This window comes from Syngnathus leptorhynchus, chromosome 21, assembly GCF_054491065.1.
Source record: "Syngnathus leptorhynchus isolate UIUO chromosome 21, UIUO_Slep, whole genome shotgun sequence".
In the NCBI taxonomy this organism is placed as follows: Eukaryota; Metazoa; Chordata; class Actinopteri; order Syngnathiformes; family Syngnathidae; genus Syngnathus; species Syngnathus leptorhynchus.
Genome location: NC_141215.1, coordinates 1912903 through 1932594, shown reverse-complemented (window position 1 = coordinate 1932594; position 19692 = coordinate 1912903). Strand labels below are relative to the sequence as shown.

Here is a 19692-nt window from a genome sequence, read left to right as displayed (position 1 = left end):
AGTAGTTGTTCTGTGTGGTAGTATTGTACACAGTACACATCGAAACTCTACTTTTCTAAAATTATTCCATTGATTAAATCCAACAGGTGGAGAAGTTGAAGACCCTGAAAGAACTAAAGCAACCTGAAAGTGCCACCAAGGTGGGGAGTCCAACCAGCCCCTCAGACCTGGCCAAGCTAGAAAGCACAGTCCTGCCCATTCTTGAAGCCCAAGTGAAGGGTGATGAAGAGAAACAAACGGACACACTAAAGACCAGACGTAAACTTGAGGTGCTTCCACTCTCTCCCGACTCGCCCTGCTCGGAAGACGACAGAGATGTGAACAAAAGTAACGCAAAGAAAAAGCTACTGGTGCCGCTTGATGTCAGGATGGACTCACTGGATGATAGCAGCGAAAGTTTTAGCAAAGAGAGTCCCATGTCGGGGGATGATGAGGAATTCATCCGCAAACAGATCATAGAAATGAGCGAAAATGAGGACGCCTCACCATCCGACGAGGAGAATCAAATTCGGCAAAAGATCAGACAAGATGAGAGGAAAAAAATGGAACAGAAGAAAACAGAGTCTGTAGAGAAGAGCGCATCAGGAAAAGCCAAGCGATTATCCAAGAAAAACTCCATAAGTCCCACTGAAGAAGAAGAGCTTCAAATCTCTCTGGAGAAAGCTCAAGTTGTCAAAGTTGATCCACCAGAGCTCAAAGACGATTGTCAAAGAGGTACTGCCGTTCGCAAATTTCAAACCATGCAACTGAACACAACCAGCAGCCCCGTGTGTGTAACCCAAGTTGACATAGAGCCCGAGATGGAATGTTTGACTGATTCACCAGATGATCGTTCAAAAGGGGAGGGGTCATCCAGTCTACATGCGTCCAGTTTTACACCTGGCACATCGCCAACGTCCTTGTCCTCACTGGATGAAGACAGCGACAGTAGCCCCAGCCACGTTCGCTCCAGCGAGAGCAAGCAGCACAGAAAAGCTAAACATAGACAACCTGGACAAATGCTGCCGACGATAGAAGACTCTTCAGAGGAGGAAGAGTTGCGGGAAGAGGAGGAGCTACTCAGGGAACAGGAGAAACAACGGGGAGCCGGTAAAAAGGCAAAACGAGACAAAGAAGAGGTTCGAGGCCAGCGGAGGCGCGACCGTTCAATGACGCCCCCGAGTAACCTTTCACCGATTGAAGATGCCTCACCCACAGAAGAACTTAGACAAGAGGCAGAAATGGAAGAAATCAGACGATCATCCTGCTCTGATTTCTCCCCGAGTATCGATTCAGATCCTGAAGGCTTTGAAATCCACGCTGCAAAGATCGCAGCGGTTCAGAAAACATATCAACTTCCTGTATCGGTGGCCCTACATTCTCCAACAGAAGATAAAAACATTGACAAATCACAGCAAAAAACCCTCAGATCAGCGGATGAAGCATATGAAGAGATAATATTGAGGTCTAAATCGCCTACCGTTGAAAATGTTGAGTTTGATCCAGGAAAGGCGGCTCTTTATGGAAGTATGCTTATTGAAGATTACGCATCTGTCATGGATAATTCAACAGATGATCTTGGAGAGGCAGAAAAGATCAGCGTTCCTAGCCAGCCCAAGAAACTCAGATCCCCAGATGAAGTTTATGAAGACATGATCAAGAAAAGGAAAGAATTTATGAAACTCGAACAGGAATACCAAAACATACAACAAAAAACTGAAAGTACAAACCCAGAAATCGTGTTACAGCCCGCTGAGAATACCATTCCCAACGTCACGACAGTAACTTTGGGAAAAGATGGAAAACCATTGTTAGATGCCGAAAGTGCATACCAGGAACTCATGAAAAAGGTCTTGAGTCCTGGAGCAAGTCCTACTCCGCAAGATCAAGAAACAGAGACCACTTCATCTCGAAGAGCTCTCTACCCAATCCCAGACCTACAAGTCACGCAGTGTTCCTCAGGAGAGTTGTCCTCCGATGAAGAAAGTATTAAAAAGGAGGGGGAAATGGTCAAATCAACATCCGCTGTGGAAACTACATCTCCGTCCTCCGCCTTAGACCAGAAACCACTCCCCCCAGTCACATCACCCCAGACTGACATTGTAGACCTATCAAGTGCAATTCCAATTACATCTGCTCCTGTAAGTGCAAATTTTACCATCTTGCCTACTGTCCCCCAGTATGCACATGGTACCCCGAGCATTGTTTCAACTGCCCCACTAATCCCCCCGAAGCCAAGTGTCTTGCGCAGGGCTAATTCTCAGGAAAAAGCAGATGCACCCCTTGAATCACCATTGCCTCCACCGACCCCACAAAAACCGACAGTCTTTCCTAGGAAACCTCCAGTTCCGCTCCCACCTCAGACTTCAACCGTGTCAGTCAGGCCGGAGACAGTGACCACGAGTTCTAAACAATCAGTGACGCCAACATACAAACCTAATGTCCCACCTCCTGTTCCTCCAAAGCCCTGCATTCCGGCAGGTATCGGCGAAAGCCACAGACATGGCGGCAAACCACCCATTGCACCGAAACCTTGCTCACAACCGTCCTCCCCTGCTCATTCCTCGCATCCGCCAAGACCCACTGTGCTTCCCACCGGGTCCACTGAAATAGCTTTGAACCTAAGCCCTTCTGAGAGTAAGATCTTTCAACCCTCGCCAAAGTCTCCTTCTTCTCCGAGATATGCAAGAAACCGAGATACGTATGTGGTTATCACGCTCCCGTCTCAGCCAAGCTCTCCGGTAGACAGTCTTTCAACTCAAGCCCCCTCTGATACTGGCCCAGTATCAACTGCCCGTCAAGCTAGTTATTACCAATCACAGGCTCAACCTCATTCATATCAGCCGTCACCACCACCTCATACAACTAGGGTACCTCTGGCTTACACCCGAGTGACTGAATCTATCGAGAACCAAGAGATATGCGGCCCAGAAAAACACGTTTCGACTTCGTGTCACATCATCGAGGCCGTGTCTGCCTCTGCTGACCCTCCCGTGGTCTTGCCGAATCTAATTTCTCAAGTGGTTACCACAGAGGTCCAAAGAACCACTGTCTCTGTTGTCCATGAACGGACGCCACCACCTGTGCCAGTTCCAAGGGCAACTGGAATCCCGATATCATTGGAGAAGCCAAAAACCCAGTTGCCTGTACAGAATGGACAGGCAGCCTTGCCTTGTGAGGTAGTGGATCTGAGGACTATGAAGCCCGAAGCAGCCTCACATATAAACGGAGTGGATCTGTCTGCCAGCCCGGAGTCCAGACAGTCTTTAGCAACTGATGTCAGTCGCCAAAGCAGTGCTGTACAGTCAGCTGTCGTAAACCTCAGTTCAGAATCCTCCACTTTCTCAATCATGACTGACAGCATCACCATAGTGACATGTTCTGCTACAATCCAGAGGTGTGATAGTTTAGAAACCTCTCAAACATCTTCAACCCCACTCCAGCTAACAAAAAATAAAGCATTTGAACCCGTCTCTCAAATTGTATACCGGTCAGTGGATTATCAGCCTCCCACTCACTCTGGCGAGATCCCCATAAATCTCACAGTTGGCTCAACTGGTGGTGGAACATTCCAAACACCGCCTGTAACCATGGCACCCAGCACCATTGCCGGTTGCGTTGCTAACGGATTAACGACGAGTACAACGTCCGTGGCAGGAGCTGTTGACCTGAGCACGGCAAAAGCATTCAATACTCTGGTATCTATGGACGCCGTTTCGACAGAGGTTCTCACAGCTGTCATCACGGAGGATGACGGCAAACCAGTCGATCTGACTGCGGGGAAAAGAGCTGTTTGCTGTGATGTTGTCTACAAGCTCCCTTTTGCAGGAAGCTGCACTTCACAGCAGCCCACAACTCCTCTGCCCGAAGACCGTTTTGGATATCGCGATGACCATTACCAATACGGCCGATCGTCATACGGCACGAGGGGCTTCGGAGGAATCAAACCATCGATGTCGGACACCAACCTGGCAGAAGCCGGCCTATTTTTTTACAAGAGTAAGAACAGCTATAATTTCACTGGCACCACAGACGGTGCCGTAGATCTTTCCTCCGCAAAGATTTCTGATGCAGGTCAGTGCAGTGACATTGCAGACCTGTCGCTGAAATGCCATTTTGAAATGCTACCTCTCATCCATGGCTAGCATGTTTTTTTTATTTTGCATGGAAGTGATTTTTTTTTTTTTCATTTTGTTGTGATTTTTTTGTGCCTGCATGCTGTATGTCTTGTTTATACTTTGGATTTTTGTGTCCCCTTTTTTCCACCACTTTATAATTTGGGTAAGGAATGGCATTGATGCACTTCCATTTATTTTATCAACTGTATCAGCTGAGCTCAACAGATTTTTTTTTTTTGTCTGAACAGGTGACGCGGTGGACTACTCCAAAAAAGGGGCACACGCGGGAACAACAATCCCTCCTTATTGCCAAGCAAGAGTCACAAGTGGTGTTGGTACTCTCTTTGGTACGAGTAGTGTGCTGAGGTCATCCAATGGCGTGGTTTATTCCTCCGTCGCTGCACCAATTCCATCTACATATGCAATAACAACCCAACCAGGATCCATTTTTTGTACATCATACAACACACAGTCAAGTATGCATACAAGTGACACCATGCCGTCTTTGTCGGAAATCCAGAATTTGCCACTGACCCGATCCCACAGTTTCCTGTCTACCGTCTCGATCACAACGGCAGATGAGCAAGCTGACATTCCTCTCAACCTGGAGATATCCAAGGAGGATGGGTCTGGTAATGCCATCACCACAGCAACCACTTCTTTATCTCTTGACTACACCGATGAATCTCTTGAGGCAATAGCCGCATCCCTGGAGGCTCTTTCTTCACCTATGGTCCCAGGGGATGGCCAGTATCAGGCTGAGCGCGAAAGGCTCGAGATGGAAAAACTCAAACAGCAGCGTCTCGCTGAGGAGCTGGAATGGGAGCGTCAGGAGATTCAACGTTTTCGTGAGCAAGAGCAACTGTTGGTCCAGAAGGAATTGGAAGAGCTACAGGTCATGAAGCAGCAAATTTTGACTCAGCAAGAAGAGGAAAGGCAAGCTCACCTCATGATGCAAAAGGAAACCTACGCTCAGCAACAGCAGCAGCTTGAGCAAATTCAAAGACTCCAAGAACAACTCCGAATGCAACTGGAAGAGCAAAAGCTTCGTCAGATGTATCCAGGTGGCGAGGTGCTCGGGAATGGCATCCAAGAGGCCATCGTTTTGGGCCCCGACGGCACCGTGCTGTCACGAAAGATCACAGATAGTGGTTGCCAAACAGACGAAGAGGACGAGACTGTCAGTAAAGCTTACACAGCGGGGAGGAAAAAGAAAAGTGCCAAAAAGAGCGTCGACAGCTGCGTGCAAACAGATGATGAAGATCAAGACGAGTGGGAGGCTCAGAGAAGCCGGCAGAACCGACCACGTACCGCACGAGGCGACAGGGGAGGGCACGCCGACATGTCTCTACAAGCGCACACTGAGATTTCTATCCAAACGGATACAGACGGAAACATCAGGATGGACACGAGAATGGAACTGTCTGACTCGGAAAGGACCTCGCCAAAGAAACGACCCACGCCTTTGGAGATGGGTTTGTCTCCACACCTCAAGGCTGAAACCTCCACGCTTCAAACGTCCCCTAAATCTCCTAACGTACTCTATTCTCCCTTGTCGCCATGTATTTCCCCAAGCAAATCACTTGAATTTGTATCTTATGATAAGTCACTGGGTGATAAAAGCCCTCAAAAGCTCAGGGGAAGCCCGGATACCGGAAGTCCCCGGGGAACAAAATCCATGCAGAGATCAATGTCTGACCCCAAATCTATTAGTCCAAATGGAGATGAAAGGGCGACATCTGGCACCCAGTTTAGCGATACCGTGAGTACACTTAATTTTTTTTCTAAAAGCAATGCTAGTTAGCATTTAGCATTTATGATGTAATATAAATGTTACAAGCTACAGCTGTTGCGCCAAACATGTCTTTTTAAAAAAAAAAAAAAATTATTTACCGGCTTACATTTGGTTTGAAAGTCAAATCTATGCCTGGGTACCGCACCGTTGACTATATCATACATAAAGTGCCTAAAAAGAATACGCTGAGCTTGCAGGAATATATTCAGTGAAATCTCCCATGTGAATTAATTACCGAGGAGAAACTTTGTAATTTTGAAGAACATTTTTTTGCGGGTTACTCCCTGGGAACAGATGCAAGAGTTTAATTAAACAATAAAAAAATATGATTTATGATGTATGAAATATAACCATTGAGTTGTAAGGCTGCATCTATTGAATATTTTAGTATTCTACTATATTTAGTATTCTACTGAAAAGTCTATAGAATAATCAAATTTATAGATAAAAAAATATTTTTGCTTGATTTAAGAGCAATTATGACAAAAAAAAAGGCTGATTTAATAACAAATGACCAATTTGTTTCTTTATTATACAAATCAACAGTTCCTATTTATTAAATTGACATTGTGCAAGGTACATTAACTTGATCCGTTAATTTTTACCGTGTTTTGGGCATTGAGGATCTTTGTCAGAGAGCAAAGTCTGTTTTACAGCAATTATGGTGGTCACCTTGTATTTTAATCTGGAATTCTCCCAAGCTTCTGCTATCTTCCCACACCATCAAACGAATATCTTTGCCTCCGATTTCTTGCATTTATGTCATGTAAGATCGTTGCGCCTTTTGTTGCAGGGGAAGGGCTCTGGTGGAACACCGACTGGCACTCAAAAGAAGGTCAAGAGGACTCTACCAAATCCCCCATCAGAAGAGGAGTCCTCCACCAGTGGCCAGACAGCATACAGCACCGGTTCTGCTCGGCGGAGAATGTGCCGCAATTCAAACATGGCGCGAGCCAAAATCCTTCAAGACATAGATCGCGAGCTCGATTTGGTAGAACGGGAGTCATCCAAACTGCGCAAAAGGCAGGCGGAGCTTGACGAGGAGGAGAAGGAAATTGACGCCAAGCTGAGGTACTTGGAGATGGGGATTAATCGGAGGAAAGGCGCCCTTCTGAAAGAGCGGGAGAAGAGAGAACGAGCGTATTTGCAAGGAGTGGCTGAAGACAGAGATTATATGTCAGACAGTGAGGTTAGCAACATCCGAGAGACCAGAGGTGACCACGGTGACGGTGAGGACGAGGAAATCGAAACCCACGGTCTGGAACGTCCCAGGACGGCTCCTCAGTCAGAATTGGATGACTTTGTCCCACCTCAAACTAAACATGAATATGGAAAATACTCGCAGTACCAGTACCCTCAAAGTCAATACCAGCAGTCCCTCTATCAGACCCCCCAGTCTTACCAGTCACATTCTTTGTACTCGTCTGTGCCCTCGCTCACCAGCTCCCAACAGCAAAGTTACCAGCAGATGCTCCTTTTGCAGCAGAAAGCTGCCAGGCAAGCAGCTCTTCTCTCCGAACTAGATGCCACCAAGTATGATGTCATTAATCGCCAACCCGATCCCACATCGTCGCCCTACCTCGGCGTCAAATATGACAAATATGGCAACCACCTTGACCTCAGAGCTTTGGATGTGGGAAGTATAGCAGGTAGTCCCATGTCAGCCGTCGCCGATCCCTACTACTCGGATATCGATCACCACACACCTCGGAGTTACCTGCTCCTGGAAGATGCGGCCGAACTCGCAAAGAGCTCCTCTGGATTGTCGTCATCTTACAGTCTTGCTGAGAGAGAGCTGGCCAAAGCTGAAAAGCTTCTCCAACGCAGTGCTGCTGATCTCGGATCAACTGACTATCTTGGATCTACCTCCAGACTGCATACGTACGGTAAAACTCCCGATGAAGAAGATCCAATGGAGGAACCTTACGAACTGACGCTCTTGAAGCAGCAGCTCAAGCAGGAGTTCAGGAGAAGCACCGGTGGGACGGAAAGTTTAGACCCTCTGACAGGCCTCTCTCAGCATTACTATACCCCGAGCTCCAGCATCTCCAGTTATTCCCAAAGGCACTATCCAAAGACAGACAAGTACAGCATGAGTCGGCTGACTCTGGAGAAGCAGGCAGCAAAACAACTCCCAGCATCAGTGTTATACCAAAAACACAAGACTCCATTACTTGAACCTAAAATCTCCTCCAAATATTCCTCAGTTACAGAAAGCAGAGGTTTGGATGTAGACTATACGAGCTACCTGGGGTCTACAGGTGGATCCCCAAGATCCAGTCGACTCATGCAGGATGAGATTACCTTTGGTCTCCGTAAGAATATTGCAGAGCAGCAAAAATACTTGGGATCCACTTTGGGGGCCAACTTGGCTGGTTCGCTAAACCTGGGTCAGAGTTTGGGACTGGACTCTGCTTACCCAAGTGGCAGTCGCTCAAGACCGTCATCCAGGCCTACATCTTGCTATGGCTTAGACCTGTCCATCAAAAGAGACCCTTCTAGCTCCTCGCTGAGACTCAAAGGGGACGGCGAAGCCTCCACGGATAGCTTCCAAGCCCCCTCCGGTCGTACTAAACCCACCAGCCTCCCAATTGTGCAAAGCGGGCGTGGCAGAATCCCCATCGTGGCCCAGAACTCAGAAGAAGAAAGTCCATTGAGCCCCGTCGGGGAGCCGATGGGCATGGCCCGCGCCTCGGCAGGACCTCTGCCGCCCATCTCGGCCGACTCTCGGGACCAGTTTGGTTCCTGCCTTTCCTTGCAGGACTCACAGCAACAACACATCAGGGAGGAACCGAGCAGGGGTAGGACTTATGTCCTGATGGATGACCTTCAGGGTACCATGTCAGATAGCGAAGGTAAAAAACAGAACCATTGTTTTTCTGTTCCCGTCTATGATTTCCTCTCGCATGCCTTGGCTGCCACTCTGTGGAGGTCTCGTGAAGATCTGCATGTATTTGTTGCTTCTTCTTTGTGGTGTGACTCTTATCAAAATGTCGCACATCTTGTTCTCTGTCTTCGAAGGCATGTGGCCTTCTGCATGCCCGTGCTTCTGTCTGTGCTTCCGATGTTATGTAATGTGTTGGCATAGCTTTGTGTGACTGTGTGGGCGGTGTTCTCCTCAAATAGGAATCTAACTAATGCACATTTTGTAGAGGTATACTGATTTTTGTCTTTTTGACACTTTGAAATAAAATGTTGGAAAGTGTAGGAATATTTTCATAGTCCCTCCTTTGATTTAATCCCGCAGCATTTTGTTACCCTTCAGTGAACTGGCAAGTGCCTCCTACATCTTAGAAATGCGTCATAATTGGTTTAATTTACATTTAAATTAGAGTTTGAATACAAAGCTGTTGATAGCATTTAGTCAACATAGACTTTATAAAACAATTCACCTAGCAGGTAACACTTTTGAGGAAAAAAAAAAAATGGAAGCATTAGAGCTGTTCGATAAATGTGCTGGATTTTGTGTGTGTGTTTGAAATGCATGTCTCTATGAAGCACAAATAAATATAAAACCTTAATTTCTGCATGTCTCATTGTCAATACTTGCATGCATATTTTTCTGCTCTGTGTACTTTTTGAAGTTTTATCAGCTTCTATCGTATTTTTAATTATTTTTAGTATGTTTTAATTGGTAAAAATGTATTGAGGGAAATACTAAAACATGTGTTTTTTTTTGTATGTCTTCTACTACATTAAGAATACTCTTTTGAAAGTCTGCTTAGCTAAAAGCAGACTATGTGTGTTAGCTTAAAACACTAACGCTCTCAGGTTTGAGTCTTCTTAACTTCATCATAAGGACGTTGATCGATTTGCCATGGATTCCGCCATTTTGCCGTGTAAACTCGTTTGCCTTGATTGCAGCCCTAAGTGATTCCCTGATGCCTTTGAACCGAGACCATTCAGCCAATGGTAGAGTATTAGTTCACGACATATAAGCATAACATTAACTATCTGCACAATCATTCACATATGATGATTAAATGTTGGGAAAATTTAAAATGTATTTCTTAGCACATGCATATATTTTATCAAAAAATGGAAAGAAAAAAATTCATAATACAAAACCCAACATTTACAGTCATGAAGATTTAAACAACACTATGCATTCTCCTAATTAACCATACTGACGCTGTCAAACTTCATTCCTCTACTCCATTTTGTAATAACTGTAGGAGAAAAATAAATAAAAACGCCCTTCATCGCTTTTCACTCTTTTTAACATCAAACATGAATAATTCAACATGGATGCCGGCCTCTTGTATTGCCATTCACAAGCTGATGTTACCTTCCCATAAATAGCATGCATTTATTTGACAAAATCTTCACTGGTGTGATGTTCTTAGAGTGCCTTTATTTATTTTTTTGTCACTGAAGCTTACCACTTAAGACGAGAGGAGACTGACTGGTTCGACAAACCCAGAGACGGCCGGCCGGAAAATGGACACGACAAGAGACAGGTGACACCCCCTGGGGAGAGAAAAAAAAAAGCCAGTTGTATCTTTGAATCTGTATAACGGATTTTATGTATGTGGGCCACAGGGTAAAGGTCCGTACTACCCCTTCCCTCACCTCAGGGTCAAGTTGAAGAGAGATCCGAAAGACCGCAGTGTGTCAGGTAAAATCGGTCGACTTAATGAAAGTCTATAAATTGCTTCACATTCCAATTTATTTGCTTTTAATTTGAAAAGAAAAATGTATTGTCCATCATGAAACATGAATGCCATCTAGTGGCAGAACAAAACACCTTGACAACTCTAACTCAGTTTTACACGTTTTAAATGTACAATATCTTTTTTAAAATCACAATAAATTGATATAAAATGACTATCAATTAACCAAAATAGACGTCCCAATTTTTATTAGGTAAATATTCTTGTCCACTTAAGTTAATTAAGAATAGGAAAAACTTGACTCATTTGTGATTATTAAACCATTTTCAAAATGGCGAGGGTTGCTGGCTCTTAAAATTACAGTATATTAATTTCAAATGCTACCCAAGGGAGCCGCAGGCTAAGTTAATATCTTGGCCAGTTTTGTTTCGCAGTCTGAATGATCCTCGAACCGGAACCAGGTTGGGATCACTTTGACAAATGCACCACATGCCTTTTTTGGACTCCCATCTTTGAAACAAACTGGCAAGCATTTTCACCCGTCATTATCCTTTGTCAGTTCGCTTAAAACGTGAAGCAGACATTCAGTTTCTTGGCGTCGCTTTCCGTTTGGATCGCCTCCACGCCCGGCAGCCATTGCCGTTCTCCAAATGGCACAGGACCACACACTCAGCATTACGTAATTAACACATGGATCATTTGAGAGAGGTTTTATGACATCTTTTGTGTTTGCCAGGGAATGGACTGGGTATCCGTGTCGTCGGTGGAAAAGAGGTGCCTGGTGGTAATGGAGAGATCGGCGCCTATGTTGCAAAAGTTCTACCTGGTGGAGCCGCAGAACAAACCGGAAAGATCCTGGAAGGTAAGCGCTTTGCATCCCAATATTCTCATCCTAAATAATCCAGAGATGGGGGAAATATGACCTCTGGGACAAATGCTACAGAATCTTTAATCCGGCCTACTGAACATTTACATTCAGGAAGGCACAAACATAAAACGATGCTCAGTGACCGTCTTGCAAGATGATATCGCCCTTTGCTGTGACAGAAAAGTCACTTGACCAAAACATACAAATTTTGTGTGTTTGACATGAATAAATCTACTGTGTACTGAAAACAAAAAATTATCTCATCTCATTAATTCATGAACACGGGGAGAGCATGCAAACTCCACACAAGGAGGGCCGGAGGTGGAATCGAACCCGCATCCTCTTAACTGTGAGGCGGACGTGCTACAAATTGCGCCACTACCAAACACCTTTAGGATAAATAAAACGTTTCACCGACCATTGGCGTCTGGACTGAATCGTAGAGTGTATCCAAGATTTCCCACGTGCTTCTCTTTTTTGTCCAGATTTTTTCTGAAACTGCTTAAAATGAGAATCCCTCCTGCTCCTCAGGTGCTCCCAATCAGTGGCAGAAGTGCAATTGATTTGTTGCTGCTGGTGCACTCTGGGAATTGTAGTTGTTCCCAGCATTTTTGGGGGAACCCTATTTCCCTGCTTTAGCTCAATAGATAATAATGATAATACGAATCATTACAAGTCCCTGACGTCTGAATCTAAAACTTTTAGACTCTTACACACTTGTGCTCTGCCTCCACTAGCAACGTGAGGTGCCAAAATGAAAAAAAAAAATGCATTTGCTGTGTGACTAGGTTGCTAATTTTTGTGCAATACGTGCAGTGAGACGTAAGCAGAGGACGCTGTTGATGAGCTGCTTCAGGCCGTGTAAGTCTTGACAGCCTGGCTTTGCCTGTGCTGTGATGTGTGAGCGACGGCAACAACAGTGTGAAGTGTCTTTGCACTTGATTGTGCTTGCGTTGCTGTGGGTTTGGGTTGTGTTCAACGTCCTGCTGGATAGCTGCTAAAATTCAAACCTCACCATGATTAAATCGCTCAAATCAAGACAAAATGTGCTTGTGGTTTGTCTGCCAAGAGGAGAAAAATTTCCCATTATAAAAATATGTTCTGTGCTCCCCCTCTAGTGTAATATGAATTAAGGAGGAAAATCACAGAGGGCGGCCATTTTGTCACTTGCTGTCAATTGAAAATGACACCACAGTGTTTAAATAACCACCAGTCACTTCTCACCTGTTTTTTTCCCCTTCTCTTTGTTTGGTCATGTGACATTCGCAAGTTGAGTCACGATTGAGCAACTGTGATGTCATTTTCAGGCCACAACAAGTAGCAAAATGGCCGCCGCCCAAGTGTATAAGAACTAGTGGATTTTACCGCTTAATTGATATCCCATACGCACAATATTAATTAGAATGCCGTGTTTAGATTATTGGGGATGCATAGAATATATAAAGAAAAGAAAAAAAAGAAAATAAATATTGCAAAGAAAATATTTGAGTTGACGTTTCTTTTAAGACCAGTTTTTGCAGTGTGTTCTTCCCATAAATATGAGGTGATGTTATAAAATAATCCCCAAATCTCCCCTAAATCTATTTCTTTTGCAACAGGAATGCAAGTCCTGGAATGGAACGGCACTCTGCTGACGGGAAAAACCTACGAAGAGGTGCAAGGGCTCGTCGGCCACTCGTGCAGCGAGGCCGAATTGTGTGTCCGACTGTAAGCACAACGGCTGATGTTAAATCGTGTTGTTGTCTTGCTTTTGTTACTGTTCTTAGCGTTGGTCTTCTTTACATGTCAGAGATCTCAACATGTTGGCAGAATCTGAAGATTCCGAGCACCTGGATTTCCAGGAGCCAAGCAAAAGTAAGTCGTCGTCAGCCATGCGGTCAAAATTAGATGTATGACTATTTGATTCTTCTAGGCGACAGGCCGCCCAGATCTCCAGGCGTGGACCCAAAACAGCTGGCGGCCGAGCTGCAGAAGGTGTCCCAGCAACAGGCCCCGTCCTCCACCGCCTCCTCCACCAGCCTTACGGCGACCGCCTCGGCCACCTCCAGCCCCGCCCAGCCGGGCTCGCCGTCGGTCGGCAAGAAACGGCACGGTAGCAAGGCGAGTGCCTCGAGTCGGCGACGCTTTCTTTGTCTTTCTTTCTGCATATCTTAGCAGCTTTTCTTCTCTTCCAGGCGACGGATGGGAGCAAGACCCCGTCACACCCAATTACTGGGGACATACAGGTCAGTCACGTCTGGTTACTTGAAGGCAAACTCTCAAAGTCCCTCATTTCCATAAAAAACAAAACAAAAAAATCCCACCTATCATGCTTCTCCTGTTCGCAGCTTCAAATCCACTACGACAAGCAGCTGGGCAACCTGATCGTGCACGTCCTACAGGCGCGCAACCTAGCGCCGCGCGACAACAACGGCTATTCGGACCCCTTTGTTAAGGTGTACCTCTTGCCGGGACGAGGGTGAGTCCAAATATCTTTTCAACCAGGCTCGTAGAATAAAGCAAATGCCCCTTTTTTATTTCAGCCACCAGACGAGGTGTTAAAAAAAAAAATCAATAACGCTGCAATACGAGCGCCATTTTCATTGTTATCGCACTGTTGTTTTGGGTCTCATTGGTGCAGGTGTCCCAAATAAAATGGCCAGTGTGCCATGCCCCCACTTCCCTCTTGACACTGAAACTAGACCCTAACCCCCACACGTCACACAATCACTCCCTCTGACTATTGATTTTTTTTTTTGTATGTTCTCTATATTTAATGCATGCTGGACCCCCTCCCCCCTCTCAGTCAGGTCATGGTTGTCCAGAACGCCAGGTATGTGATTGACAATTCTATTTGTGTTTTCTTGGTTGTCAGTTTGGTGAAGGTAAAAAAAAAAAAAAATAAATAAATACAATGTGGTCCTGCTCATTCTGATCAAATATAGGTCACCCTTGTCCTAACCAAACTAACCCTCCACTCCAACAAACAACAACAAATTTTTCCACGCTAACGTGCTAACATTTTTTGGGTAATCATATTGCTACCTTTAGCATTAGCTTTTAGCAACTGACCGGATCGAAAGGTGCTGACTCGTTTCCAACCCTGCCATCGACACACGCCACATTTGTGCAAGTTCCCCAATGATGTGCATCTCGTCCATTCTCACCCCTCGTCCGCCCCCCGTTTCACATGGGTTTTGTCGTGCTATTGTTTATTTTAATGTGTAAGTCATGAAACCGATGGTGTGTCCCTCCCCTTGCTATGCCCCGCCCACCAGTGCTGAAAACAAGAGGAGGTCCAAACATGCGGGCAAGAGCCTGAACCCCGAGTGGAACCAGACAGTCATCTATAAGAACATCCACCTGGAGCAGGTAGAAAATGTTCCCCCTAATGTTTGCTTCAAGATTTACTAGTCGTAACAAAACCACTTAAACAAACATTAAATATTGTCTATAGTCTCGTACATGCCCGTTTAGCAGAAAACAAGTCGGGCCTGAATTTGCTGTCCGTTACAAATGACCTCAAGACTTAAAGGCTTTAAAAAAGACAGATTCTGCATTAATTATGCCACCTAGCGGTTGCTTTAATGCATTAAAACGCAATATTTTTTATCTGACTGTAACTTGAGGAGGTATCAGAATTTAGAACTACTTATTTTTTGCTTGCCAGTTTTCTAATTCTTACTGTTTGCGTTCAGTTGCGGAAAAAGACGCTGGAGGTGAGCGTGTGGGATTACGACAAAAGTTCCTCCAATGATTTCCTTGGAGAGGTAAGTAATCATCTCTCCAGTTGCTTCCTATTTTCCTTTTCAGTTTTATCACTTGAATCCAAATGGATGTCCAGGTCCTCATCGACCTGTCCAACACGGGCCAGCTGGACAACGTTCCTCGGTGGCTCCCCCTGAAGGCGCAGACGGAGGGGGAGCACCATCGCCGCTCCCACCAGAGCCGACACAGCTCTTCCAAAACCACCTCGCAACATTCCTCCCCTAAAACCGCTGGCTCCGCCCATGAGCAGGACTCCCCCAAATCGTCGGTGATCAAGAGTCGAAGTCACGGCATCTTTCCCGATCCGTCAAAGGGTAGGAGAAACGCGTGTTCCCGCTCACTCACACCTCCTGCTTGATGTTTGCACTCCCATCATCGTAGCTTCAGCATCATGCTTTTTTGCTTTCCAATGGTCTGTCTTCTTGGTTGCCATTGTCACTCAGCTCTGAGGCCTCGCTTTAGTTCCGCTTATTTATTTTTTTTACTTCAAAATTGTCTGGCAGCAGACAACCTGTCTTGGTAACCTCCTCTCGATGCAATCAATGAAAATCTATTTAAAATGATCCACAACCCGTTTAGGCGACAGACAAGTTGGCCCTGTATCTCTGATTTGTATTATTTTTTTTTGTTTCTTTTAGGACGAAGCAATTAAGGATTTAATGCTAAATTTAAATCCTTCAAAGTTGCTGCCTGTTTTGAAAATGACTTTTTTTAAAACAAACAATGAATCCTTCAGGGTTTCTGCCCATTTAGGCAGCAAACACATCGGGGCTCCTATATCTAATCCATTAGGTTTGTGTACATAACATATTCTGTCAGTTAGTCCTTGGAATAATAAACACAGTTCTAAATAATCTCAGTTTCTACAAAATGGCGCTGGACCACAACCCGTTTAGGCAGCAAACAAGTCAGTCTAAATTCTGTCTTATTGGTCTCGTACCACAGCCCATTTAGGCAACTTTTTTATTTTTGTTAATTTGGTGAATGTCATTGTTTTAGACACGCAGGTGCCCCCTCTCGAGAAATGTCACAGTAGCCCCGGCAGGTCGAAGCCGTCCCCGTCTGAGGGCCAGAACCAAAGCCCCAGCCGCGGACACGTGCCGCAACCTCGCCCGCGTTCCTCCAAAAGCGCCGCATGGCAACAACGCCATCAGGATGGCGATGCTGGGAGCGGCCAAGGCGTTGCCATAGCAACAACAACAACAATGGCTGACACAGGGCCGACGCAGCAGCAACAACCGCCACAACCGCCGCAACGCCTCCAGCCAAGTAAACCAAGGCGCAAATAAATGCCAGCGCAGCATGGCCACCTTGCACTCATCAGGCTTTTTTTTATTTCAGTTTGACTCTTACTTATCTTTTATTTTATTTTTTAACCTTCCCAAATTCACTTTAGTTGTGATTTGGCACCTCCAGAAACGCGCCACTAGAGGACGCCAGAACTTATAGAGACACCTTGACCAATTGTAGCGACATAAACCCCTTAAATTTGTTTTATATATATATATATATATATATATATATATATATATATATATATATATATATATATATATATATATATATATATATATAATAGTTTTAACTTTAACGAGAACTTCAGAAGAATTCCCCTTCCTGAGTCTTGTTTTGTAACTAAAAACATATCTGCGGCTCCTCCTGAAGGCTGTGCATGTAGCCCCCCTCCTTTTTTTTTTTTTTTTTTTTTTAATTCATTTGAAAAAACTCCGGGACCCACAATTCACCTCTGCAGCAGCCGCACACCCATGTGCATGTGATTAACAGACAAGCGGACTTGAAGAGAGCTCTCTCTCAAATCTCCATCTTCCTCCTCTTCCCATCTTCAACTTGGATCCTCGAACATTGTATCCTCTGGTTGGACCACCCTTGCCCCCCCCCCAAACAACGCCCCCTCCCTCCCCCTCAACCAAAATGACCACCTCCAGGCCTACCAGGCCACCAAAGACACAGCGTAGTCGGTGTGCTCACCATTCAGAGAGGCCAATCCGATTACCTGCCCGCCTTGCCGTCGCTGGCTGATGGGAGCAGAGCGGAAGGTCGTCACCTGACCCTCAGGAAGGCTGTGTCGGAGGAGAGTCCCTACGTTGCCCGAGGTGAGCTAAAAAAAAAAAAAAAAAAACCTCCCCTCCCTTCCCTGTGGTGTGAGAGGATGCTACTAACCCGCAGGGAAACCAAAGAGGACGGCGGGCTGAGATCCATGCAGCGAGACGCACACTTTTTTTTGTGAGTCAGTGTGCCGTCGCCATGGATACCACTCAGCAAAATAGCAAAACAAATATAACCCAGACTAATGATGTCTGAATTGATCTCATGTGCATTACATAACGCGTGTTGTCTGTCGTCCATGTTTCATTAGCGTGCTTTTCATTACCAGTCCGTCCGTCCAGTGTCGCTTTCCTCCTCTTGGACGATATTTGGCTCACGGTGTGACTGTGTCCCGTAGCTCGCGCCAGCTACAGGTCAGGTGATGGCCCCATGACGGCAGCCTCGCTGGACAGCGGCCTGAGCGGCAGCGCCTACAGCTTGCTGGATGAGGACGCGGAGATGAACGAGGTGGACAGCGCCATCTTCCAGGTGCCCCGATTGTGAGTCACATGCCTTCACTCCCAAAAAAGATTTGTTAATTATATTTCTAATAAAAAACGTTTTACCTTTCATTTAATGATATTTCTCTATTCAGTGGGAAAATTCCAAATGGCACTGATGGGATAAAATCCTCCATGGGAGATTCTGACAGTAAGATTCATTTCTGCTTGTGTTGTTTATATATTATATAAATAATTTGCTTTTTTTTTTTTTTGGTGCAGGTAAGTCACAGGTAATGGGTGAGATCAAGATTGCGTTGAAGAAAGAAGTGAGGACGGAGGGAGACCACCTGGTCCTGGAAATTCTGCAGTGTCGCAATATCACCTACAAGTTCAAGACTGCAGACCACCTGCCTGGTAAAAAAAAAATGTTGTGCATTTTTTTTGCGGCATTCCAGCAAAGTGGCAAGTCGGATTTTTCGCAAAATTTTATCCAAATGCCAGTAAAATTAATTACTTTATAAAATATTGTATTTCACAATTTCTTTCATTAGTGGGCATTTTAATCAATTATAAGTAACCTTTATTGTTTATGTACTTATTTTTGAATTTATGAATATTACTATGATAATTATTATTACTGGAGAAAACACTGATGCTTTTAACAGCAAAATATGAAATAATACTATAAATATTTACCATATTTTTGGAAGACAATTTAAGATCTACATTTATATATTTAATGTGCCTTAATCTGATTTAATAGAAAAAAAAAATGCTGAAAATTCAAAATATTGACTGTGCCCTGGCCCACGCAGACCTCTACGTGAAGCTGTACGTGGTGAACATCGCCACACAGAAGCGCATCATCAAGAAGAAGACGCGCGTGTGCCGCCACGACCGCGAGCCCTCCTTCAACGAGACCTTCCGCTTCTGCATGAACCCGGCTGGGCACTCCCTGCAGGTAAACAGCGCCGTCTGCCATTTTAAAAACAAAAAGCCTTAACGAAGCCGCTTTCCTTCCCAGCTTTTCTTAGTATCCAATGGCGGCAAGTTCATGAAGAAGACACTAATCGGCGAGGCCTACGTGTGGCTGGACAAGGTGGACCTGCGCAAACGTGTGGTCAGCTGGCACAAACTGCTCGCCAGCAGCGCGCAGATCCACTCCTAGGTGGAACGTACCATTTGATGACCGAAGGGGGTGGGCGGGGGTAAATACACTTATTCCACTTGCAGGAGGAGGAGGTGGACCACGCAAGCAAGCAGGTACAAAACACTCATCGTAATCCACACATGAAATACAGGGACACACATGTACAGTCGATGCTCACTCACATTTGACTCAATGAGGACTCTGATTTATTTTTCTATTAGAAGGAAACGTCAAATTTTTATCAGTTCTTCATGTGCGCAAGAACGGGACGTCATATATCCAACACGCACTACCTAGCATTCTACTTCGGGGACCTTCTTTCACAGACTTCTATCATTATTTATTTAAGAATATTGCTTTGTATTAAATTGGAGTAACCGGTGCCACATATATTGTTATTGTACATAAAATGGCCTAGCTGGCATGAAATATATGGAATACATTATATATATATATATATATATATATATATATATATATATATATATATATATATATATATATATATATATATATATATATATATATATAATTTTTTATCACAGACAATCAAGTCTTGATTGATTGTGACGATTGTGAATTTCCCTCACAGCCAATTTTCAGTTGTGCGTCCTCGAATGTAAAAGCGACTTCACGTGGGGAAAAAAAAAGTTGAGATTTAATGGTTTGAGTCACTGCTAACATATTACGCATAGTGTTCCGGAAATGTTGTTCTTGTTTTTTTTTTTTTTTGTGTAAGTAGGAAATTTGTTTTCTATGCAACCATGACAAGTAACCACAGCAACCACATCTTTGTTGTCCTGAAAAGAAAGTTTAATATGTGAAAGCGTGACACTTTTTTATTGTTGTTTTTATTTATTCTGTCTTTTTTTA

General features: G+C 44.7%; 1 protein-coding gene and 1 long non-coding RNA gene across 3 annotated transcripts in view; one reads left to right on the top strand and one right to left on the bottom strand.

The window, feature by feature from the left end:
• The window catches only part of pcloa (piccolo presynaptic cytomatrix protein a), a 30121-nt gene extending 10873 nt beyond the window's left edge, over nt 1-19248 (top strand). Inside the window, exons 5-25 of one of the 2 annotated variants that reach the window (XM_085902231.1) lie at nt 87-4053; nt 4346-5859; nt 6686-8747; nt 9757-9804; nt 10270-10352; nt 10435-10510; nt 11242-11367; nt 12972-13080; nt 13163-13227; nt 13286-13473; nt 13548-13598; nt 13701-13831; nt 14159-14185; nt 14631-14724; nt 15051-15122; nt 15197-15434; nt 17585-17726; nt 17822-17877; nt 17949-18083; nt 18485-18630; nt 18694-19248. In XM_085902231.1, the coding sequence (XP_085758357.1) occupies nt 87-4053; nt 4346-5859; nt 6686-8747; nt 9757-9804; nt 10270-10352; nt 10435-10510; nt 11242-11367; nt 12972-13080; nt 13163-13227; nt 13286-13473; nt 13548-13598; nt 13701-13831; nt 14159-14185; nt 14631-14724; nt 15051-15122; nt 15197-15434; nt 17585-17726; nt 17822-17877; nt 17949-18083; nt 18485-18630; nt 18694-18837 (9474 nt within the window). In that variant the 3' untranslated portion in view covers nt 18838-19248. Of the gene's footprint in view, nt 1-86; nt 4054-4345; nt 5860-6685; nt 8748-9756; nt 9805-10269; nt 10353-10434; nt 10511-11241; nt 11368-12971; nt 13081-13162; nt 13228-13285; nt 13474-13547; nt 13599-13700; nt 13832-14158; nt 14186-14630; nt 14725-15050; nt 15123-15196; nt 15435-16119; nt 16587-17584; nt 17727-17821; nt 17878-17948; nt 18084-18484; nt 18631-18693 lie in introns of those variants that run through there. The other variant, XM_085902232.1, reaches the window with a different exon arrangement.
• LOC147040048 (uncharacterized) lies at nt 9179-11905 on the bottom strand. The gene is made up of 3 exons (XR_015063124.1): nt 11792-11905; nt 10275-10362; nt 9179-9777 (listed from the first exon to the last, which is right to left on the bottom strand). It is a non-coding gene; the product is annotated as an uncharacterized LOC147040048 (long non-coding RNA).
• Nucleotides 19249-19692: the final 444 nt, after the last annotated feature.